At 32.5% G+C, this 26,581-nt stretch overlaps 1 protein-coding gene across 2 annotated transcripts in view; it reads left to right on the top strand.

The window, feature by feature from the left end:
• The window catches only part of LOC114329403 (uncharacterized), a 620,236-nt gene that overhangs the window by 574,133 nt on the left and 19,522 nt on the right, over window positions 1–26,581 (top strand). For both annotated transcript variants that reach the window (XM_050655973.1, XM_050655975.1), the window contains 2 exons: window positions 10,473–10,694; window positions 15,848–16,109. In XM_050655973.1, coding sequence (XP_050511930.1) covers window positions 10,473–10,694; window positions 15,848–16,109 — 484 coding nt within the window. The remainder of the gene's footprint in view (window positions 1–10,472; window positions 10,695–15,847; window positions 16,110–26,581) is intronic.

Below are 26,581 nucleotides of genomic sequence, written 5' to 3' on the forward strand. Positions count from 1 at the left end.
TTATGTTGAATTGGTGCAGCGTACGTTGTAAATCATCTTCACTTTGAGGGATTAGTATTGCATCGTCCGCATAGCAGATTATTTTAAGTTGTTTTTCTACAATTTTGTATCCTTTTTTAGTTCTTACTTTTTTTAATATTTCGACCATGATCAGGTTGAAAAAAAAATGACTCAAGGAATCCCCCTGTCTTTCCATTGCCGGCTTCAATTGGGTCAGTTAATTCATCGTCCACTTCAGTTCAGAGCCGATATGGACCACCAAATTCATTATATTTCCTTATCGGGCGATATTGACAATTGCTTTGCCCATGTATATTTTGGGAAAGGTATGATAATTCCCTAAGTGGTATGTACAGTGGAAGAGAAAAGGCTAGTTATAGAAAATTCAGCAAAGAAATAAAAGGAAGATGCAAGTTTGAAACAACAAGCCTATCAAACTATATTTATGTAAAGAAATTGTGAGTCACAATCAAAACAATCAACGAAATTATTTATTTAGGAAAATACGCCACAGAACAAGAGATTTTAACCCTTAAGTACTAACATCTTACATCAATGGCGCAAACACTAACTAACCGCCTGACAGACGGGTTTCACATTTTACTGGTTATTTTTCTTTTGTTAAATATTATAATGCAAAAAAATATTTCGATGACTTACTGAAAGTATTACTTATCTAAAAAACACAGTAATTGATCTAGTTTTTATGTATTTATTAAAATACAAAACATTATAACAAGAATGGAAGGATTGTCTGTGCGACTTTTTATTCCTGAAAAAAAGTGTGATAAAAATGAAACAAATTAAAGAATCTTGATAAAAATTTATAATCGAGTTAAACAAAGAGTAATAAATATGAAAATAAAAATTTTTTTTAAAAATATTAAAACAAAAAAAAACTGACAGGCACTAAAATTTGTACAGTGTAGCAATGGTAGTCAGTGGCAACATTTTCATCACAAATTGATCCCACTTCGTTTACGTCGTCTTCTACCTCATCAAGTCATTTCAAAAGAGTTTCCTCATAGTCTTTATCCCCTTATTTGAACTTTTTGACGAACTGGGGCACATTATGTTTAATGACGAACTGGGCACAAACACTAACACCCCGTCTATTAGACGGAAATCACACTTTGAGTCTAAATATCTTTCGAATAACAACCTGCAGCAAATTGCCGAATTCAATACTAGTAAATAACAACCCAACTTGAAAAGTCATAAACGGATGACCTTCAAATTTTTCTAGGAAGGGAAATATCCCACTTTCAACAAACGATGCCGTCTGAGAGACGGTGTGTTAGTACTTAAGGGTTAATGCCAGAATGTTGAAGTCTGAACTCTAATCAAATACTCAAGATCTGCATTCCCTAAAATAAAACACCTTTATATATACACATACAGCCAGTCTGTTCTCTAATATGGGACAGACGCATGGACAATGAACTTTAGAGCTATGAGGTTACAGACCTTTAAGGTGTGAGTGTTTAGAAGACTCGTGAAAATCCCAATAACAGATTATGTCGCTAACGATGCAGTATTGTGTAAAATATGTCATGATACAGACCTTATTAATATTATCAAGAAAATATATACAGAGTTGGGATAAAGTATGGAACCAAGCAAATATCTTTGAAACGAAAAGAAGAATATTTATGAAGCTTTGCATGCAAGTACAGTGACGCAAAAGGCATCTGAAGCCATATTTTTTGTTACTACTCGACTTCCGGTTTCACCGAAAATACCCTTAACTTATTTACTTTAAATGGGACACCCTGTATATTTTTGCAGATTTTAAAAGAACTTGTTATTTTTAATTCATACATACCAAGTTTGGAAAAAAAACTATTAAAACAAGAAATAAATCTCTTTACAGTTAAAAAATAGGTTAATTTATTTACGTTAAACCAATGATATTAAAAATAAAAAAAAATAATTTCAAATGTTGAAAATGTTTGCTGTTCACCTCCTGACAACGTGAAAGCCTATAAATAAATTCGTGAGTCACTATTTGCAAGATTTCTCCACGTATTAGTTCACATTCATCAATTATTCTTTGTCTCAAATCCTGCAAGCATGTTGGTCGCCTAACGTAAACACGTGATTTTAGATAACCCCAAAGAAAAAAATCTAACGGGTTAAGGTCCGGAGAACGAGCGGACTACTCTATGAATCCTCTACGTCCAATCCATCAATATCGATTATCATTAATATTACAATACGTTCTTTTTCATTTAAATGAACCATTTTTAATACTACTTATTTCTGTCAATTAGTTCAGTAACAGTTTTACCTACTATACTAAATTCAAAAAGTCATGCAGTGCATGTAAACAACAATTTTAGTCTACAGTCTACAGTTAGATGGTACTCGTTTATTTCCTACTGCGTTGTATTAATACAAAAAATGATCTACAGACACTTTTTAACAATTTTTTTCTACCAAATTTGATATGTATGAATTAAAAATGACAAGTTCTTTTAAAATCCGGAAAAATATACAGGGTGTCCCATTTAAATTAAATAAGTTAATGGTATTTCCGGTGAAACCAGAAGTGGAATAGTCACAAAAAATATGACAACAGATGCCTTTTGCGTCACTGTACTTGCATGAAAAGTTTTGTAAATATTATTCTTTTCGTTTCAAAGATATTTGCTTGGTTCCATACTTTATCCCAACCCAGTAAATTATACAGATATAGAATAAAGGAGAAAATTTAAAAAAGCAGTGGTCCAGGTAGAAGAAAATGTTCGCGGTTGAAAATTATCACAGAATGGATGGGTTTTGATACTTAATCCTTATTTACAGCCGCAGAGGATAGAGAAAGATTTGTCAGAATTGTTGCCGATCTTGCCAAACAATACCACGAACTTAAATTCAGAATGCAGGAAATTAATTGACATTGTAGTCCAAAAACGCTGTTATTTTCAGCAGCTTATTCTTATATCAGTATCGAAATAAAAACCCTTTATTTTCATCCATCCCTATTATGATCTAAATATATTAAATATACCAATACTAATTTCTACGCCTTTGACTCTGACACTTTTGAGTTTGTTGGTAGAATGCATTAGGGAATAAGAACCAGTAATCCCTAAGGAAATTTGCCATTATTCCTTAAGGGAATCCATATATAGCATTATACTGCAAAAACTACATAATATAAGGATATTATTCACTTTATAATATATTAGTCGTAGAAAAAGATAAATTAAATGTATTCTTCTTGAATGTCATTGATGTTATTTTTAAATTTAATGTCCACAGAGAACGGCAGTTCTCACCAGTGGCGCACAACACCCCTACATGCGACACTATATATACACGAAATTTTCGATTTTCTAAACCTGACTGAATTGAAAATTGGGCCAAATCCCTTCTTAAAGTTTAGGAAAAGACTCGTCCATTCATATGTCAACCATCAATTTTGGTCCAAGGGTGTGGATTTTACGGCCCTTCCCATTTAAAGCCTGTTTTTCGTTCTCGTCCCCAAAACTCCCAAAAATTTCAAAAATTTAAGCCTCACCTTTGCGGCTTCTGATAGCACAGATAATTACCTTTCCAAAGCATGTTTAATTTTGAAAATCGGTTATACCATTCAAAAGTTATCGAGCTCAGAAATATGACTCAATTTTTATTTAAAAAATGGAAAATGTTTGTGGATATGTATGTATGTATGTATGTATGTATGTATGTATGTATGTATGTATGTGTGTGGAAAAGTTAAACCGATCTGAATTTTCTTTTCTGTGTTTCAAGAGGGTGTGAGGGCCGATTCAGAACCGGTCTAATTTTTGACTTCTGACTACCCTTAAGCCAGCTAGAGGACTAGGTAGATACAAAATAGCATATTTTTTGGGCATATATATCTTAGGTTCAGGGAAAGACAGGAAAACCGCAAACACACCAATAGGATTAAGTTAAGCTTTCAAATGGCACCTAAGCAATTAAGCTGAGACATATACACTGCTCGCCATAGCCAAAAAACTGAAAAATTAAACTTTGAAAATTTTGGTTTTTCGACAATTACTCAAAATTTCAACCTACGAATTGCGCCAATAACTGAGCGTTTGTAGAAGGACTCAGGACGCGTCTAACGGTGTATACGTCATATCTGGGAAAATTCGAATTTTTAAGTTATAGGCTTCAAAAGTATGATCAAATCTATTTTTTATGGAAAAAAACGGTTTTTCAAGCTCAATAATTCCTGTAATACGTTCAGTTATCATACTCGATCTTGGATGCATCAGATACTACTTGTCAATACGTTTCAAATTCATGTTTAGTGATCATCATCAGGTAAGCCGTTCAGAAGTTATAGAGCTCCAAATGTATAATTAGTCCAAGAACTGAAATTTTTCACTTCGCAATTTTTACAGAATGGATAGATTTGCTTGAAAATTTGACAATAAGTAGTGGATAGTCCAAGGATCAAAATCTATATGATGCAGAAAGACGCTTTTACCATGGGGTGGTTGCCACCTCATCTCGAGGGTGGAAATTTTTTATTATATTTTGACCGCAAATGCTGGTAAAAACATTAATTATAAGCAAAAAATGTTCATTATACATTTTTTTAATAAAATTAATAGTTTTCGATTTAGTGGTTATCGAAGCTGTTAGTTTTATATCGAAAAAATTACCAGAGAACGGCAGTTCTCGCCAGTGGCGCAGAAATACACCCCCTACACGCGACACTATTATATACACGAAATTCAAAGTCCAACCTTTGCGGCTTCTAATAGAACTGATCATTACCTTTCCAACGCATGTCTAATTTTGAAAATCGGTTATACCATTCAAAAGTTATAGAGCTTAGAAATGTGACTCAATTTTTATTTAAAAAAGGGAAAATGTTTGTGGATATGTATGTATGTGTGTTTGAAAGTTAAACCGATTTGATATTTTTTCTCTGTGTTTGAAGAGGGGGTCAGGGCCGATTTAGAACCGGTGTAGTTTGTGACTTTTGACCACCCAAAATCCAGCTATAGGACTTGGTAGGTACAAAACGGCATATTTTTTGGAGGTATATATATTCGGATCAAGAAGAGGCAGGAGAACCGCAAATACATCAAATCAATAGTATTGACTTAAGCTTTCAAATGGTATCTAATCCGTCAGGATCAGACATACACACAGCTCAGTATAGCCGAAAAAATGAAAAACTAAACTTTTGAAAATTTTGGTTTTTCGACAATTACTCAACATTTCAACCTACGAATTGCGCCAGAAGGACTCAAGACGAATCTAACGGTGTATACCTTATATCCGGGAAAATTAGAATTTTTTAGGTTATAGGCTTCATCAGTATGATAAAATCTATTTCCTGTGGGAAAAACGGTTTCTCAAGCTCAATAATTCCTGTAATAGCTTCAGTTATCATACTTGACCTTAGATCCATCAGATACTACTGGTCAATACGTTTCAGACTCATGTTTACTGATCAAAATCCGTTAAGCCGCTTAGAAGTTATTAAGCTTCAAAAGTATAATCCAATTAACGATTATTCCCGAAATGGTTTATGTAGTTGTAGTGGTTACGACGCTAAATTTGATCTGGCAACGGGCAATCCGACTTCATTTACCGGCCATCTCAATATTTTTGTTTTAATCTATTTTCGAATAGAAAAAAATCTAGTGTACATTCGATGGATACTAGATCATTTGGGATATAATGCAACAAAGATGACCATTTATAAAGCTTGACGTGTAATAGGGGAACATTGCATTCAACTTCATACATTTAATTTATAAAAAACTTTGAAAAACTCCTGATACAAGAATAAAAAAACCGCTAAACGCCGTAAAAATGAGTGGCGCATAAAATATTCCAGCTAAAAAAGATCTGATATGAATATTACGTGGCGCGAAAATGGATTTTCATTTGATGCAAAACAAAATTCTAGTTTTATTTTAAAATATTTTTCCATAATATTTGCTAAAATTGAAGTAAACGCGCCACAAAAGAGTTTAAAAATTCAAACTGTATCAAAGTTACTCTTTTGTGGCGCGTTTACTTCAAATTTAGCAAATATTATGGAAAAATCTTTTAAAATAAAACTAGAATTTTGTTTTGCATCAAATGAAAATCCATTTTCGCGCCACGTAATATTCATATCAGATCTTTTGTAGCTGGAATATTTTATGCGCCACTCATTTTTACGGCGTTTAGCGGTTTTTTATTCTTGTAGAAATTTACTCAAAGAATGAATCAAATTCAATCAACTCAAAAACTTTATTGCTGATTTTATCGTTAAAATTTGCACTATTAATTGCAATTCTATGTTGAGTTCTCTGCAAATCCAATTTTAATCTTGACGACGGGATATTATCAAAAATTATCACCTTAATTTTCATTTCTATAGCTTTATATTGGTCAGAATGTCCTATGAATGAAATAATCTTAATTTTAATTAACATTTAATTACTTAATTTTGATTATTATTATATTGTAAAAAATAAAACTACTGGATTTTGATAAAAGAACATCGCCCATTTTATTTTAGTCTATTTTGTTCATTACCATTTTATGTTTATTCATTATCATTATTATCCTGGGTAGCGATAAAAGTAATCGCTTTAAAAATTACAAGTTAAATATGAAGTAACTGTGGAAGATATACACTGGTTACTTGTTTCATAACTTGATTGAATTTTTAATTATTTATGAGATTTATACTAATAAAAGATAAAAAGTTTGGGACCTCAAAAATAAAAAATGTTCTCACTAGGGATTCGAACTTATTCGCTGTCAACTTAAAAAATAAATAGACGCGAAGATAGCTGTAGTTTTTAGTGACGTAAATGTAAAGGAGTTTATTATAACTGTATATTATGAAAATAATATTGTTGTTTTTAGTATTTTATTTACAAGTCCATCTCCTTTTTTCACCTTTTAAACCTTCCTTGGATTTCTACAAGTGTTTCAAAATCGAAATTAGCTAGATCGGTTTAGTTATTCTGAAGCTTATCATATTACCCGTATGCACGCTAATGGTGAATATAAAATTCTTAATTTTATGTCAAAAAATCGTAATATCTATCTCTTAGAACCTACCAAATTTCATTTGCATATCTCAACTGGTTTTAAAGCAATAAATAAATCGTCAGTTTGTAAGAAAAAATTCAACATCCCGTGTCTCGGAAACTAAACATTTGTAGCCCAGTAAATGAACGAGAAATTCGGCGATACCGTGTAATTTTCAGGGGCAACTCCGAATTGCAGGAAAATTTGGATTTAGGTTCTACTTACTCTCCACTTCAAAGTTGAAATTGTGCCGTTGGTTGCTTTTACTTGGGGAGTGACAGTCACCTCTTCTCTTGGGTGAAAAAACATACGTTCAAGATAAGACCGAAAATGGATAAATTGACTGATTTTAAGTAACTTTTGTTCTATAGAGTTTTTTACGTAGGTCAATACTTTTCGAGTTATTTGCCATTGAAATGTTGATTTTTCGACAAAAAACTACGTTTTCAGACGGTTTTTAGCAAATAACTCAAAAAGTAAATATTTTATCGAAAAAAATATCTTTCGCAAAAGTGTAGCTTTTAAAAGACCCAAAAAAATGGTGTATCAGTAAAGTCTATCAATCAAATAAAAACAAAGTTGTAGCTCATGAAAAATACGTTCTTATTCGTCTAATTCCAAATCGAATATTTCAAGGTGAAATCACCGAAAAATTAAGCACTTTTCGGGAAAAGCCCACTTCAACTTTTTTAAAGTGTTTATAAAAAGCTTTGTATTAATTGTTAACAAAAGTTTTAGCATTAAAGATAAGCGAATTACGCTAAAAATAAAGTTGGCCCCTTTTTTTTTGTAAAAAATCATGAAAATCTCGCCGTGTTTAGCTCCCCAAATGAAATTAATCGCTACCGCTTTACAAACAATTTACTTACCTATCTATTTTTTATATAATCTGTCAGTCTCACTGGTTTAAAGTGTTTATTTTTAAAATGGTTATAATTGAGAAAGCTTGAAAGGGTCACTAGTCACGAGTGTATGCAAATTTTGAACAGCCATATCTTAACCAATTTTTGTCTTACGGAGAAACAAAATCAAACTAGCATATTTATAATAGCAAAACCTACATTTTTTTACTCTTTACGATTTTTCTTATCACTAATACTTTTTAAGTTATTTTAAAAAAATGAAATTTTTCAAAAGTTTTTAGAAATTTTTTTTTTTTACTATAAAACCAAATGTTTTTAAAAATAAGCACTTCAAACCAATCAAACTTACAGATCATATAAACAATACACATACAGTTAAAATAGATGGTAAAGCCAAACGATTAATGTCATTTAGGGTGCCAAAGAGAGGGAGGTCTTCACGATTTTTTTTACCAAAAAAAATGCACCAACTTTCTTTTTCAGTGTAACTCGTTTATTTTTGATGCTGTAAACTTTTGTAAAAACAAATAATAAGCTTTTTTTCGATACTTTAAAAATATTAATAAGGTTTTCCCGAAAAACGCTTCTTTCTTCGGTGATTTCGCGTTGAATTATTCGATTTGGAATTAGACGAATAAGAACGTATTTTTCGTGAGCTACAACTTTGCTTCTACTCAATTTGTAGACTTTACTGGTACACTATTTTTTCGTTTTTTTTATGGGCTACACTTTTGCTATAAATATTTTTTTCGATAAAATATTTACTTTTGAGTTATTTGGGAAAAACGGTCTGAAAACGTAGTTTTTTTGTCGAAAAATCAACATTTTATATCGCGAATAACTCGAAAAGTATTGAATTACGTAAAAAACTTTATAGAACAAAAGGTGCTTAAAATAAGTTAATTTACCCATTTCCGGCCTTATTTTAAACACGCGTTTTTCACCCCCCGAGAAGGGGTAAATGTCACCCTCAAGTAAAAGCAACCAAAGGCACAAATTCAACTTTGAAGTGGAGGGTAAGTAGAACAAAAATCCAAATTTTCATGCAATTCGGACTTCCCCCTGGAAATTACACTCCAAAACGGTCATTTATTGGGCTATTGCGGACATACGTTTATAAAGCCAACTGTCATTATTTTTTCATATAGAATTACCCCTTAAAGTTTGTCGCACTTATTTAGAAGCACCGTGTATTGATGAAGAGCATGTCTAGTTGTTAAAGTACCTAACTTTTTTATTATCCAACATAAACGAACGAGTCTAAAAACAGAATGTTAAGAGAACCTGAGGCTATAGTTAGCTTTTAATTTCAGTATTTTATAAATGCTAGAATATTCCACACGGTGATGCAAACTTTGGGAAAAAACACAGTTTGATTGGTACACCCGGTATACAATGAAAATTTACCTATTTAGCAACAATATAATTATAGTGGTATTTTAAAAGAATCAGTCTATAACATATTCAAAAAATAACTTAAATCGGCTAACAGGTTTAGGTAATATGAGACATAAAAAATGACCAAATTTTTAAGTATGCCGATTTCTATGCACGTAAGTTTTTTTTTATTGGCTTTAGGATTAGACCATGCGGCCAGAAACAAAGTAAATAGTACATACATAAACATAATATATATCTTATCTAAACTATCTAATTAGTAATCTAGGTTAAGGTTATCTAAGTCTGACCGACCTTTTTGTTAAGAATAGATATAATAAACATTTTATTTTCAAAGTGAATTTTTGCTAAATTAATCTTAATAAAAATTTTGGGATAAGGACAAGGGTCACACTTTTCTCATTCAAGGGTTTTTCTTTTTTCTTAATAATTATTGATTACCTATATACCCACCCCACACGGTAAGGCAGGCATGTAGGCAATCAAAAAGAAAGACATTTAAGGTTACAAGCCTAATCTAGTCATTCTATAACTTAATTTTACAGCCATATAGGAAAAACAAAATAAAATCAAAAATACGTTTATGACTCAGTGCCAAAAGATACATAACATTATAGGGACCGTAAACGTTTAAACTTCTTAAATTTTTTGTAAGAATGTCCGACTGATGTGTGTACTTCTTACAATTAAAAAATATATGATATATATGCACGTATATTAAAAAATATATATGCACGTAAGTTTATTATAAAAAAGATATGAAAAAATATGACGTATTAAACGTCATTTAATGTTTACATATCAATAAACGACCGGGAGAGACTGCGTGACTTGTCGCAATAGTCGCATGAGAGGGGCTTAACAAGCGTTTTGATTACGCGCGATTACAACTACATACATTTTACTTGAGACACATGTTCACATGCTAACGCGCGTTTTAAGTCATTAAAACACGCGTGGAGATGTGAACGGTCTCAAGTAAAATGTATGTAATTGTAATCGCGCGTTATCAAATCGCGCGTTATCAAATCGCGCTTTAAGCGCCTCTTATGCGAACGGGCTCTTAGGCTTTTACAAGATTAGATAGTTACATATTACTTTTTTTTAATAAGTATTTTTTAAGTCGACAGTATTTTCCTATTAGAGAACACATTGCACGTATATTCACTATTTACTTTTGTGTTTTAGGGGGAGAGCAGTAGAGTAGACGGAGAGAGCGCCCTCTCACGTTCAATGCGTTACGCAGATCCGTGGTTATATGGTAGCATACGAGCACCGGGAGGATTTTTTCTAACGCCCGCCTTTGTGCTCTGTGCATGCCCAGACTACATTAACGGTACAAAGAAGTCAAGCAAGAAATCCCCATCACAATGCAAGAAATGCAAAGGAGCGAGACTTCCATTGTCATCGGTAAGTTTTTTTTAATTCTTTAAACAGTTATTTATGAAGCAGTTTGTGAAGTATGCTTTTTGCGAAAGCACGCAATGTTTAGAACACGAGCGACAGCGGAGCGAGTGCTATACTTCGCGTAAGTTCGCAAAAAGTACTTCACGCACAGTTTCATACAATGTTTGATCAAAGGTAATACCACGAGTCCTCTAAATTTATCAAGTAAAATTTAGAGGACGAGTGGTATTTGAAAAGATTATTTTGTGAACCAATATGTATTATTAGTAAATACGGGCATCTGTGAAATATTTTTAAGACAACTAGGATCAATGTCTTAAGTAGGTTATAGATAAATTATTTTATGATTTAAAAATAAACCAATTTATTTATTATATTGTTAATACATAAAAAAACTGTTTAAATCGAAAATGAACATTTATTAAAAACACAATTTTTATAACTAATATGAGATTTTCCAATGTCGTTCGTAACGTATTATGTGAAATTTAGGGTACCTTAAGTTTTATCAGAGAAGAGACTGTTTTATCAAGGAAGAGGCTGTTTTATCAGTATTACACTCAATGATTGGCTAGAATAACGCGTGGTGATTGGCTGAAAAAGCAAAAACGTCAGAATTTGACAGGTGAAAAAAATAATCTACGATAAACAAATAAAAAAACTGTAACTCTTGTAACCGAAACTAGTTTCTGTTCTACAATTTTTAGAACTTTGACATTTAAAAATTCTAACTACTTTCAAACCACAAAACTGTCAAAAGTTTTGTTGTAATTTATTGCTCATATTGTCATCACCATGACAACGCGAAAGTTGAGGGTTTTGATTATATGAAAGTGTGCCAAAAACAGTGCGAAAAAGTAAATCCCATTTAAAATACATTGTTACCTCACGCACACTTTAAACCCTTCACACACTGCTATCTGTATTGACAGTTTTCACAAACTAAAAACTTATACATAATAATATGACATAGAGTAGATAAAATAATTTTTAGAACAGTTTTATTAATTTATAATTTATTCACATTAAACTGTATATAGTATTTAAAGTGTATTAAGAAAAATACTACAAGTAAAACGAATCAAATAATAAAATTTCTTAAAATTTTGATCCTTTGTACCCAAAAAGTTTTAAGGGCAATAGAGTTAATTAACAATTAACTTAATAAAAGTTAAAAATCCTCAAATCGATACAAATTTTTTTTTAAATCTAAATATCTTAAGTTCTATTCACTTTTGATATTGTATCTTTTATAATGGCTTCGATAATTTAATAAACAGCTGTATTCACTAGATTTGTGCTAAATTGATCTGTGCTATTCTATTTAAAAATTGTATTGTGTTTTCAATTTTGAATTAAATCTAAAAGGGGACACTGGTAGAGCTTCTTAAAACAGATGGAACACTACTTGAACGAAACATAAAAAGAAGTATGGGGAAAAATCAGAGATGCCAAAGGAAAGAGATGAATATATTAATAAAAACGAAACACATTCAGAAGTAAACATGGGCAGACTACTTCCGATCACTATTTGCTAAAGGTGGCGATAATGAACAACCATCAACACCTGAAGTTACGAAAAACGAAGAAATAAACATCAAGGAGGGAGAGGTAAAGGAAGCATTGACGAAATTAAAAAAATAGAATCTCACCAGGAGAGGACAAAATCTGTAACGAACTCCTAAAATACGGAGGAGAAGATCTGACTAAACAACTATTGAAACTAATACAAAAAATAATAGAATAAAACAGAATACCACAAGAATCGAGGTCAAGCATCCTAATACCTCTCTTCAAAAAAGGAGACAAATCGGACCCGGAGAATTACAGAGGAATTAACTTATTAAAAACAACATTAAAATTAACAATCAAACTGATAACAAACAAACTTAATGAAATTATAACATTAGCAGAAGAAAACAAGGTTTTAGGTCGGGAAGATCATGCACTGGCGCTATATTTATTATGAGGCAAGTTCAAGAGAAATCGTTAGAATACAATAACCCGGCATATTTATGCTTCGTGGACCTTAAGTAAGCATTTGAGAGGGTCAAATTAAAGGACGTTATCGATTTGTTATACTCAGAAGAGGTACCTCTAGGAATAATTAAAACGATCGAAAACATCTACCAGAACAACACAATAAAAGTAAAAGTAAAGTAGAAGATGAACTAACTGACCCAATTGAAGCTGGCAATGGGATAATACAGGGGGATTCCTTGAGTTCTTTATTGTTCGACCTGATCATGGATGCAATATTAAAAAAAGTAACACCTAAAACAGGATACCAAATGGGTGAAAAACAACTTAAAATACAATACAGACAATACAGGCTATACAGGCTATACAGACAATGCAATACTGATCCCTCAAAGTGAAGATGATCTTTAACGTATGCTGCACCAATTTAACATAACCGCCAGAAAATTTAACATGTTAATTTCCCCAAAAAAGGCAAAATGCATGGTTATAACAGCAAATCCAATAAGATGTAAATTGGAGCTAGAAGGTCAGATAATAGAACAAGTGGTGGAGTTAAAATATCTAGGTATCACACTATCTAGCTACGGAAGGCTTGAAACAAAAATGGAAGATCAAGTGAATAGAGGAAACAGAGCCACAGGTTGCCTAAATGACACAATATGGAGAAATTAAAATGTCGAAAAAGAAATAAAAGGCAGAATTTACAAAACAGTCATCAGTATGTCAATAATGACATACGCGGTAGAAACACGACCCGACACAGAGAGGACGGAAAGATTGCTCGAAACAGCGAAGATAAAAACCCTTCGAAAAATCGATGGTAAGCGTCTATCGGAGAGAGCTAGAAGTACAGATATATGACGGAGATTCAAGGTGGACCAAATTCATAAGTAAGAAACAAAAGAATAGAATGGAACGACTACGTTAACCGAATGAGAACAAATAGTAGTAGTAAGAACAGCAAGAGACGGTTCCCCAATAGGAAGACTATCAATGGGAAGTCCTCGAAAGCAATGGAACGACAACTTACTAGAGGCATATTGAAAAAACAGACAGTCAGAGTCATGTCTATACAAAAGAAGAAGAAGAAGAAAACTATCTAGTTATGGAAATCTAGAAATAGAAGTGAAAGATCAAGTCAGTGAATAGAGCAAACTGGCAATTGAGTTTAAAATGAGTCTTATTAGTACAGTCATTGAAGCTTTTTAGCTCAGAAATTTTTTACGATGAACCGATTTACATGAAATTTTGGAATTAGGCTTACCCTACCCTTAACTTCAAAAGTGATATTGACCCCTCGAACTCTATTTTCATCCTGGGGGTGGTTGCCACCCCTTTTCGGTGGTGGAAATTTTATCTTTTCAAGATAACCTCAGATATCGATAGAAGACCTAATTTTAAGCAAAAAATTGTAGCAGGTAAAAAAATGAACAAATTGGTTGTTTAAAGAGTGTTCTAAGTGCAATATTAAGCGAGATATTGAAAATCAAAGCCGTTTTTTCTTTTTTAATCGATGTATTCAATGCCATCTAGCGGAGAGCGAATAAATTATATGCATGCTAATGAGAAAGAATTTTATAGTGCTTAAACTAAGCTTTAAAATGAGCGCTGTTAAAAGTCTTTTGTACGTAAAATGAGCGAGCTGTAATGAAAAAAAAGGAACATCAAATGTTTTTTTAAATCACGATTTCATAAGTGCCATTTCCACCAAAATTAAAACTAATCGTATTCCGTCTAGAATCAACTTTATTATAAAGAGTTTGATGGATTCTAGCAGTTTCGCTGCTTTGGAACACACATTTTTTGAAAAAATCACGATTTCAAGAAAAAAAAATTTAGAATTAAAAAAAAAAACACTTTCTTTTCATAATATCTCAAAAATAATGAACGATACGTAAAAAAGTATAGTAATAAAAAATAGGTTTTTTTGATAAAAATTTTGGTGTGTTTGCTTTTCCTATCACCCAAAAATTGACGAAAATATGATTGTTTCAAAAGCGCGCGGTAGCGCAACCGCAGTCTCTCTCGAGCATTCTGACCCTTCACCGTTTCAAAATGAAAGGTTTTTCACTACATATTATAATGAAAAAGTTGTAGCTCCTTTAATTACCTTCAAAATGGTTTTTTCTAAGTTGTGATAGCTTCAATATTGAAGTAGTTATGGCCCAAAAACTAGTACTAATTTAATCTAGTACACTTCCACGTAACTTGTAAGTTTATATTTTATTCAATAAATGGTGATTTCTTACTGTATAATTGAATTATTTTTAAATGTATAATCATACATCATATTCGATGTTTTAATTTAGGGGTAGTTTTAAGGGTTAAAGAACTTGAGCATATGATTTTCCAGCATAGCTTTTTCGAGAACGTGGAACGATATTTAAATCATTTTTAGTTTATCAAAAGAAATTTTTTATACAATTTTTAATCGAACGGTTGATTTTAAGGGTTGAAAGGGTTTAACAGATAAATAATGAAGATAAAAAACGTAAAATATTATTTACTCTATATTTAAGCCTTATTGTCAAACCAAATTAATTTTTTGTAAATTTTTTCTATTTAGAGGTTGTTTTTAAGGGATGAAACGGGTTAACAGGATAATTAAGATAGAGAACGTAAAATATCATTTACTCTATATTTAAATCTTTTTATGTCATACTAAATTAATTTTTTGTAAATTTTTTCGATTTAGGGGTTGTTTGCAAGGGTTGTAAGGTTTTCAAGTCGATGAAAATGAGTTTAACATGAGGTTATTGTGTTAGACAACACGTCACAATGTCACTCTTGATTATGAAACACGTTTTCTGGCGATAAGATGGCTTAATGTCAATTTTTCCATTAGAAGTTGTTTTCACCCCTTAAAAATAAAAAACGGAGTTCGGGTCAATGTCACTTTTAGGGTAAGATAAGCCTAATTCCAAAATCTCATGTAAATCGGTTCATAGTAAAAAATTTCGGAGGTAAAAACTTATTTTACGCTTCAATGACTGCACTATATTTTTAATCAGGGTAGAACGTAAAAAAATTAAAAAAATGAAATCTGGGTTTAAGGGCATTTTTTCTATCTAAAGGGGTATACAATACTACATTTATAATTTAATTAATGTGGTCTTGAAAACTTGTCCAATTTTTAATAATTATAAATTAAATTTTATTGTGTCTATTTATAGGTGGAAGCCTCGAAATATGGAACCGTCAGATATTATCCTTCAGAAGCTGTTGCTGCATCCTCCACTCCGGTTCGGGGTGGTACTGTAAGAGTAACTTCTTCCAAACGGCCATCAATCCTGCCATCGCCTGGTGATCCTTACGATTTAGTTAGAAAATCCAGGTTGTCAGTAACGGAAAACACCAATCCTTTCAGAGCACGATCAGTTTCTCCCAGCAAAACCACCGATGGAGATAACAAAAAGAAGCATGGAAAATCAAAAGGTATTTATTAAAAAAATCCACGAAGAAGTAAAATTGGAGACCCTGATGCAAGAAGGGGATAAGTAACAATATGTAAATTTTACAGCAGAAGCAAAAAAAGTTTTATTTTTTAATTGAAAATTTATGTTGTTCATGAAGTAGGGCCGAACTAATACAACAGGTATATATGATTTTGCCGCCATTCTACAGCCAAACAACAATGCTATTAAGGAAACAAAAATTTGGTGCAATAATAGGATAAGTTTAAGCCTTTTTTGTACTGTAGTTTACAGCAGGTGCAAAAAGGGGATAAGTTACATTAAAACCCATTTTCAGAAGAAATACTTTATTATTAAATGTGGAGTACTTATTAATAATAATGAATATAAAATAAAGCAACGCAAATTTTAACAGAAAGTCTACTTCCTATTACCTACATTATTTCCTGCTGTTCGGTTTCTGAAAGTTTTTCTATGCATTTCTTACTACATTTGCAATCATCGCCTTGTTTCCTTTCTGGTACCACTTTTCTCGTTGTCGTAGATTTATAAACTTCACCTCTAGCTCTTTTTATTTTCTGCACATTTCTTTTCCAGCTATGACAGCCCTGGGCACTAAGGCTATCTTCTCCCGGTGAGGGTGGTTATCCCTTATCCGAGGGGTGGAATAATTGATACGCTTACTTGTTGAGTTGGTTTATTTACACTCGCATTAGTATAAGCTGGTAGCACCGCACCCAAAGAACATCTCGTGTAGAAAGAGACACTATCTTTAATGTGGAAATATTACGTCTGATCACCAAAATAGAATGACGAATGTCTCATATAATATTATGAATTCCCTTGTTATAGTTTTACTGTTTATATTTTTAGAAATGCCTATTCAGCATCGACCATGAAAAGTGTTTATAATTGACTCTGCAATTATTAGTTGAATCGTGATCTGGGCTAACAATATTTATATAATCGAATGAAGGTTGTAATATTGTTATGATGACATAAATAACTGAAAGTAATTATTGTAGATAATTACAGGGTGTTTTTAAGATATATCTACTGAGTACAGATGAATTCTTGTACACCTTCCCTTCTTAGGAATTTTCCGACTACGGGGAGGGAAATTTGCAAGTCGTGCTACCAACCCATACTGTGTTGTAATCAATACAAAAAATTTATTTTATATACAAACTTCCTAAGCCTACGCAAATACATAAATAATATAAAATGTTCGTTTAACAACATTGTTTCGTAACACTTGTCACTCACTGTGTTTTCGGATTGTAAGCATATAATCTATTCTTATGTATTTCCTTGATTTTATTGTTTTCTATTCTGATTTTACAATTAACGTTATTTACTTCTGTTATCGTGAAAGGACCTACATAAAGACTATCAAACTTACCATTCTCTTCCCTTTTTACAAGGACTAGGTCTCCTATTTTAAAGTGTTGTGATGTTGTTTTCGGCTTATTTTCTTCTTGTCGCTCTTTTTTGTCCTCATTGCTTTCATTGCTTCTAGTGAGTTGACCTATCGTGTCTACGTATTCTGTGTCCTCTGGTTTCGAAGAAGTGTCCGATATCACGTCTTCTTTGACATGTGTTCTATTCGGTTTGTTAATGTGACATTCATGGCATTGTTTAACGTATTTTCTTACGTCTTTTTCTAAATTTTTCCATCTAAATCTTGCTTTTAGCTTCTTTATTAGTCTATTTTTCTTCAAGTGTCCTCCGAACATCGGGTGATTATGGTATTCTTCTATTAATCTGTGTTTTTCTTTGTCATCTTTTATTGTTTCTGGTACTTCACATATGTATATTTCTATATTCTTCAATTTTTTATTTCCTTCTTTAATAAATTCATCAATTGTGCACATTTTAAAAATAATATCATTTACGTATATTTTTACTTTACGTACTGCATTCTCTACAGCCAGCTTATCAAGCTGTACCAACGCTTGGTTTAAATCGAAATGATTCAATCCTGTGGCTATGCTTTTGCTGCATTTTATTTTGTTTTTGGCCCTAATGCTCAGTCTTGGTGAGATTAGTTCTGCTCCAAAGGACAAAATTGGTAGTCTATGCGCCTCTAAATTATTTAGTACCTTCCTTACTGTCTGTTTGGTGGCTTCTGGCTGTAGTGCGAGTTCACTTTCAGCCTTTGTTTGTCTTGCTTCTTTCTCCTTTTCTTTTGCTTGAGCTCTTGTTATAGCTAGTATATGGGCGTTGTCTATGTATAGGTTTTTTAGTTGATGCAATGTTATTCTTGAAAGGCTGTCTGCGTAGTTACTTTTCCCTGTTATATACTCTATTTCGAAGTCATATTCTTCTAGGTCTAATCTGATCCTCGTGAGTTTTGAGGTTGGTTCTTTCATTGCAAATAGGTGTGTCAAAGGTTTATGGTCTGTTTTTACTTTGAATGTTGGTGCTCCATATAGATAACATTTAAAATAATTAATTCCCCAATGAATCGCTAGTAATTCCTTAACGATTATAGGTTTATTACATTCTCCTTTACTAAAACTTCTTGATGCATATGCTATAGGTAGGTCAATTCCGTTATAATCTTGACTTAGGATTGCTGAACAACTCTCATTGGATGCGTCTGTTGTTAAGATAAACTGTTTGTTGAAATCAGGATATTTTAAAATTGGTGGTTTCGTCAGAGATGCTTTAAGCTTTTTGAATGCTTTTTCACACTCCTCGGTCCACGAAAATTCTACTCCTTTCCTCGATAATTTGTTGAGTGGTCTGCATATTTCCGCAAAATTTTTAATAAAACGTCTGTAATAGTTGCAAAATGCTACAAATCTCTTTGTTTCTTCCGCTGTCTGAGGTGTCGGATATTGTTCAATTACTGCATACTTCGCTTTGTCTGGTGATACTCCCTCTTGAGAAAGATCATGTCCTAAATATGTTACTTCCCTTCTAAAGAATTGACATTTTCCTGGGTTAAGTTTCAAATTGAATTTTCGACATGTCTCAAATGTCTTTTTCAGGTTGTCTAAGTGATGTTTTTCGGATATTCCAATTACTACGATATCGTCCATGTAAAGAAATGCTTTGTCTGGTGTTAATCCTGAAAATGCTATTGACATCATTCTTGAAAAGCTATTTGGGCTTACATTTAATCCAAAAGGTAATCTGGTAAATTGAAATGCTCCATTTTCTGTGCTGAACGATGTGTATTTTCTCGATGATTTTTCTAATGGTATCTGGTGAAAGCCTGACATTAAGTCTATAACTGAAAACCATTTTGCTCTTCCTAGTTGATCTAATATAGAATCTATTCTTGGTAATGGAAATTTGTCTGTAACTATCTTCTTGTTCAGTTGTCTAAAATCTATGCATAATCTCCATGCTTTTCCTCCATCTATAGCTTTTTTCGGTACCAGTACTACTGGACTGTTGTACTCGGATGTAGATGGTTCTATGATTCCTTGGTCTCTTAGGTTTTGTACTTGTCGATTTAATTCCTCTGTTTGCGCATGAGGTGTCCTATAATTCTTGATATATACCGGAGTTTGGTCTTTAACTCTTAGTTTTTGTTCGTAGAAATTGTTACAGGTTAACATATCATGCCTTAGGGCGAATATGTCCGAATATTCCTCGCATAACGATACTAAGTTGTCTCGTATGTATTCTGGTATGTCTAATTTCAGTGATTCTCGTAATTCTTTTTTTCTGTCTTTGCTGTCGTTGACTAGCCTATATATATTGAATAGTTTAATATCCAACGTCCTGATTGTGCTTGCGTCTACATTTACTGTTTCGTACGTTGTGTTCAAAATTTTGATGTATGGATTATTACTTGAAATAATTGCTCTTGCTATGAATATTCCTGGTTGTATTTCTTGCTGTTCCACTATCCTGTCTTTCTTTAACGTTTGAAAAATTTTTACGATTCTGTAAATTTCACATCTAGGCGGTATTATTATGGTGTCATTGTCTATATTATCCAGAATTTTCGTACTAATGTAACAATCGTTGTCCTCTTTAATGTGCATTTTAAGGTTTGCGTAATCTAGTATACATTGAAAGTTAGAAATAAAGTCTCTCCCAATGATTCCGTCTGTTGGAATTGGAAAGTTAGGTTCTACCAATTGAAAGATGTGTTCGAATCGAGTTCCTTTTACTTCGAGTGTTGTCTCAACTTCTCCCATTGTTTGCAACTCTCCTTTAGTGACTCCTTTTATTTTCGCCTTTGTGTTTGGTTTCACCTGTTCCTTCATAAAATCTTGTGAACATTTTAGTATTGAAATGTCAGCTCCTGTGTCTATGATAAAAGTGCTTGTGTTTTCAAGAATTCCTGTTTTCATTCGTACAAAGTTCGTTAGGTTTAGGTCGAAGTTGTAAATGTTATATTTTATTTCTGCCTGTGTGCTTCCAACTTCTTGTTCATTCAAAACCCCAACTGCTGGTTTTCTTGCTCTTCTTGACTGTCCTCTATTTCTAGTAACCTTACGTTCCTGTTACGTCCGCCTCTCTGGTTTCCTCTGTATGTTTGATTGTTAAATTGTCTGTATCCTCTGTTCGAATAATTTCGTTGATTGTCCGTTGCTTCTCCTTCGTTCCGTTGTCCGAAGTTATTTCTTCTTCCTCTGTCATATTTGTTATGGTATCCTCTTCTGTATTGCTGCTGTCCTCTCCTATTCTCGTAGTTTGTCCTATAATTTAAGACTCTTCCTTGTGCATTTTCTTCAGTCGTATCGATCGACAAAAATTTAGATACTACTTCCTGCGGTGATGTAAAGTTACCTGCTTCCAGTATTAGCTTAGCTTTCTCTGCATTAGCGTTTCGTTTCATTGTTGTTACTACAGCTTCGGTCGTATATTTCTTTGCTAAGTCAAGTGGCATTCCTTCCGCTATGTATGCTACTTTTAATTGTTCTGCTAACTCTTCCACTTCAGATGCGTACACTGCTGCATCTCTATGCCCTTGCCTTTTTTTTGCTAATTTGGCTATTAAATTCTTCGGATTATCACCTTTTAATTCTTTCTTTAGTGCTTCAGCTATCCGTGGAATTGTATCTTCTGTGTTTATTAGGTTCCTAGCCTTATTGGTGAGTCGCGTTTTTATTAGCGTTACAGCTGTGTCTTCATGACCTTCTGCCAATTTTCCAAGTAGTTCTAATGCGTCTAAAAATGGTTGTAATTTCCCTGCGCGTCCATCGAACTCGTTGGGCAATATCTTGCTTGCGATATTCAAAAATTCATTGATTGTCAAAGCCATGTTTAATATTGTTATATCTTGTTTTATGTCACCTTTTTTCTCTTTTATTCCGTCGTTAATTATTTCTTCTTCTCCTTCCTCGTCGCTTTTTCCTTCTTCTATTTCCTCATCGCTTTGTTCCTCTTCAACTTCCTTGTCGATTGGTTGATGTATTGAACTTGGAACCACTGTTCTCACATTTACTGCTTGGAATGATCGTATAACTTTGTCTCTGATTTTTCCAAAATATTTGTTGCACGATTCCCTTTGTTTGTCCGAAAGTGCTTCCCAGTTTTTCCTAGTCAATTGTGTGAACTTGTTATAAGCTTTAATTAGCTGTGTCGTTACTTCTTCCTTTATGTCCTTAGATTTCGGAACTTTTTTCTTTAAGACTCTTCTGCTTTGCCTGTCTATTTCTTGTGCAATTTCCTCAACTATTTTGACAAAATCTTCCCACGTAACTTTGTTGCTACTCATTTATACATAATTTTTTTCTTTTTTCCAGCTTCTGCACTTCTTAGCGAAAATATAAATTCGATAGTCTTACGGTGTATATAGATATGTAGTATATAGATATATAGTAAAAAAATATAGAGATAAAATAATACGTCAATATATGGTAAAAATATGTAAAAATTGCAGTAGTAATAAAATTCAAAAATAAATAACGTTATATTAACCCTTGTAAATAAGTAGTTAGAATAATAATTTAAATGTATTATGCATATAGCGTATATTTGTTATATCGTATATTTATTTTGATAGGTATATTTACGATAGCAAATATTAAGATCATAAAAAAATTGCAAAAATTTACTAAAAATCAGTAGTCAAATAATAAATGAATAAAAGTCAGCAAAGATAAAGTATACGTTGATAAATATGTAAAAAATCATATAAAATTGTATCATTGCGTCCTATAATAACTTAATATGAGGGTAAAAAAAATCTTTTTATATTGATAAATATTGGTAATAGAATAGAATAATTAAGTAAAAATAGGTAAACTTGAAACATATATTAATGTAATTAAGGTAGCACATAATGTTTATACTTTATACTTTATATTAATCAGGAAATACCATAAAAATAGCTAATATGGACTTACCACTTTTACACGTCTTTGTTCGTATCACAAGTCCTCGCTGCACGTTCCATAGCATTGTCCATTGTCCATTGTCCCACGATGTTCCATCTCCATACTATTCCCTTTTCAGCTCCGCGTCGGCCTGATGTCTCCATCCATTTTACATACCACACTGTTGTCTAAGGTGGTCTAGGTGCCTGAACATTGACGTGTTTCTTCATACCTGTCCTGTTTACCAGTCCTGAGTTCTTCCCTGGTTCTGGATCGCCATATGACAGCCCTGGGCACTAAGGCTATCTTCTCCCGGTGAGGGTGGTTATCCCTTATCCGAGGGGTGGAATAATTGATACGCTTACTTGTTGAGTTGGTTTATTTACACTCGCATTAGTATAAGCTGGTAGCACCGCACCCAAAGAACATCTCGTGTAGAAAGAGACACTATCTTTAATGTGGAAATATTACGTCTGATCACCAAAATAGAATGACGAATGTCTCATATAATATTATGAATTCCCTTGTTATAGTTTTACTGTTTATATTTTTAGAAATGCCTATTCAGCATCGACCATGAAAAGTGTTTATAATTGACTCTGCAATTATTAGTTGAATCGTGATCTGGGCTAACAATATTTATATAATCGAATGAAGGTTGTAATATGGTTATGATGACATAAATAACTGAAAGTAATTATTGTAGATAATTACAGGGTGTTTTTAAGATATATCTACTGAGTACAGATGAATTCTTGTACACAGCTTTTGGGATCTCTTGTTTTCTTTCGTCCATGTTTATTATTTGCAGCCTCTTTATCAGCGGACTCCTTCTCTTCATATAAATTATTTTCAGATGCACCAGAATCATTCGAAGGCAGAAACTCGCTGCCTGAACTTTGAAATGGTTCATCCTCACTATTTGAACTTATAATAATATCCTATGATCTAGTAATAATAAAAAAATCCTCGATATTTTACTAAACCGTACCTCTCGCACTAGCACTATGTTAACTCTCCAACAGTTTCTCGGTGACTACGTGACTTAGATCGCGTTCGTGGCTCGTGCAGATACCGGTACCTTACCCAATCGCGGCAAGCCACCGGTGCAATAGTGGGACAGAATAACACACATATAAAAATTAATTCAAAATTTGGTGCAAGAACGGGATAAGTTACACATTCCTTATACTGTTCTTGCACCAGACCATACCAGGGGATAAGTTGTTTTCTCTTATAATTTCAGCATCTATTACGTGTACATATACTATACTTGCGCATAAGCACCTATCTCGATTTTGCAGAATTTGGTACTTATCCCCCTTCTTGCACCAGGGTCTTCAATTCCTGTAGCTGGCTGTATATCTTTTCTTTCTATTTTAATGACCTTGACATAGCCAATTGACCAGACTATTTTGTAATTTGTATTCACTGGCTTGTATATCATAACTACGCACAAAAATACTATATCCTTTATAAAAGGTATGTAATTATATAATTATAAAGGCCCCTAAATAAGGAGTTATATCACACAATAGAATATTTTCGGATTAAAAATCTATCCAATAGGGTGCATGCATGAGCCACCAAAATGTTTTGGGTAAAACTCTTTACATGTTAAAATTTTTTAGAATTTACTATATCGTCGCCTTAGTACTATAACTTGATAACTCCAAAATTGACGTTTTTGAGATTACTTGCCTCCATATTGTGTAAAAACTTGATAACTCACTCCAAACGGGTTACTTATTTATTTATTTATTTATTTTTTATTTCGCTAATGCCTCGACAACTAATGGCCATTGGTATGGTAGGTACGGTAAATTTTTGTAGTTAGGTACCTAGTGTCATGTGTAGTGTGTGTGTTGAGTAAGTGTCTTGTTACTTTGCAAAGTTGACGTCATTGTCTTTGCAAAGAGACGCTAATTGTATCCGAACGTCTGCGGTCCCTCCGGTGAGTACCGATCCCACAAGGACAGAAACCATTTTCATTTATTAATTTATAATAAACGAAAAATTTCTGACCCTGGTGAAATTCGAACTCACGACCATTCGGACCTTTTGATTCAAAGGTAGGCGCTCAAATGCCCCTAATATTCAGTGCTAAAACTTGACAACATGAGTTATCAAGTTATTGTTTAATCGAAATAATCGTGAATGCGACATACACTGAATGCTACAATTAGCTAACTCTAGTTATCCAGTTGTAGGACGTGTTTGAAACCATTGAGGCTACCACGTAATTGTTATCTGTTGATTCGGTTTATGTTAATGCAAAAGTTCGAGAATTGTTAGCAGATCTGGCAACCTCCATGGTGGAGGGCTAATTTTCACCAAAATAATGCTTAAAATATTAGTTTCGTTAAAAAGCTCACTTAGATGCAACTTGGCACGGGATGCAACATTACCAAATGTTAACGTTATGGTAGTGCTAAAAGTTGATAACTTTACTTTTTCATGTTATTTTCCATATTGGAAAACAAATTTGCATAGTATTCCTAAATAGATCAGTAGCCAAAAAGTTAAAGAACACTATTTTAGAGCTGCAGAGTGAATTCCGTATTTACCAACATCATGGTAGCAGCACAAATATTTTTAAAATCTTTAAACCCGTTTATCTCAGAACTACTAATTTCGAGTTAAAATTTTGTGATGTTACAAAAATTACTGGATATTGCCCAAAGCAACACAGGACTCTTCTCACGTGGTTGCAATGTAAGGAGGATTGAAACCTCACAGTTGCCTTTCAACTCACATTGCAACCACGTGGGAAAAGTCCTGTGTTTTCTGGGTAATATCCAGGAATATTTGCAATATCACAAAATTTTAACAACAATATGTAGTAAATTCTAAAACTTTTTAACGTTTAAAGGGTTTTTGGCTTTTTTAACACTGATGATGTATTTTTTATCCGAAAACGTTTTGTTATGTGATGTAATCCCTTAATTAGGGACTTTTAAATATACCTCCTACAAAGGACCTAGTAGTTTTGTATTTATTAAACTTATTTTCCAAAGTAAAACCACTAGCAAACATAAACTACACAAAAAAAGAACAAAATTAGGAGGAAGTTAGCAGAATGAAATAACTTCTATTGGAGTAACAACTACTTTGTTTCACATTAACAAAAATATACTACATTTTCTCACCTTTAGGCTTGGACTCTGAAGGGTCAATAAAAATACTAAAAATCAAAAAATATCGTTTAAATAATAGTTCATTCTTTCACGGTTTTTATTAGTAGGTAAGTTAATATTCTCCAAGTTATTCACGTTTGAAATTGTTGGTTTTCTACCTAAAAATGTAGGTTTTTACATGGGTGATTGTTCAAAAATAACTCGACAACAATAATTATTTTTGCCCAAAAAAAGTCATGACGATCAAAAAAAAAATAATAGACCAGAGCGCATCTGTAAAAATATTCGTACATTTGGATGTTGAGAGGTGACGCATATTTTTTTTGCATATATAAGTTTTCAGGGACTTTCGCCCCTCGATAATAATATAATCGTTCATTCTGAGTTTAAATTTTTTTAAAATACTTAGTTTTCTCAGGATTTGAAAAACCTGAATGCATTTAAAACACATTAGCGCGAAATTTTGCGCCTTCGCCCTTAATGATAATTTATGAAAATTATTCTTATTAGGTACAGGTAGCTTTATTTATATATCAACAACCTGCCCTAAATTTTTAACCAATTTGACCTAAACAATTTTAACACGTCTAGATTGGAATAAAACTGGAAAAATTTAATAAAATTTTTCCCATCTTTTCAAAATTACTCTGAAATAAACAGAGATATGGAAAATATTCATGAATATAATAATGTAGTATTTTTTTGCTAGTAATTTCACATTTTTTTTATATTATTATAAATAAAAACTAATTGAGATATTATTGACGTCTAAAATTTACATAAAGTGTGAAAAGTTTCTTTTTTAAAACCCATTAAATTGCATGTTTTAAAAATCAAAGTCTTCAAAAAAGATCAACTTTTCATCTACTCAAAATTCACTACAGTATTAGGTACACTTTGGATCATTTAGATATCTTCAAAATTAAAGTAATTATAGTAAGATAACCATTTACGTTTTACTATCAATTATGAAAAACTCATTAATTTAATTCCTTTTTTGTACACAGAAAATCGTTTTGTTTAGCAGGTTGTAACTTGGGTTGTATAGCCTCAATTAAATATAAAGAAAA

The sequence above is a fragment of the Diabrotica virgifera genome, chromosome 7 (assembly GCF_917563875.1).
Source record: "Diabrotica virgifera virgifera chromosome 7, PGI_DIABVI_V3a".
Lineage (NCBI taxonomy): Eukaryota > Metazoa > Arthropoda > Insecta > Coleoptera > Chrysomelidae > Diabrotica > Diabrotica virgifera.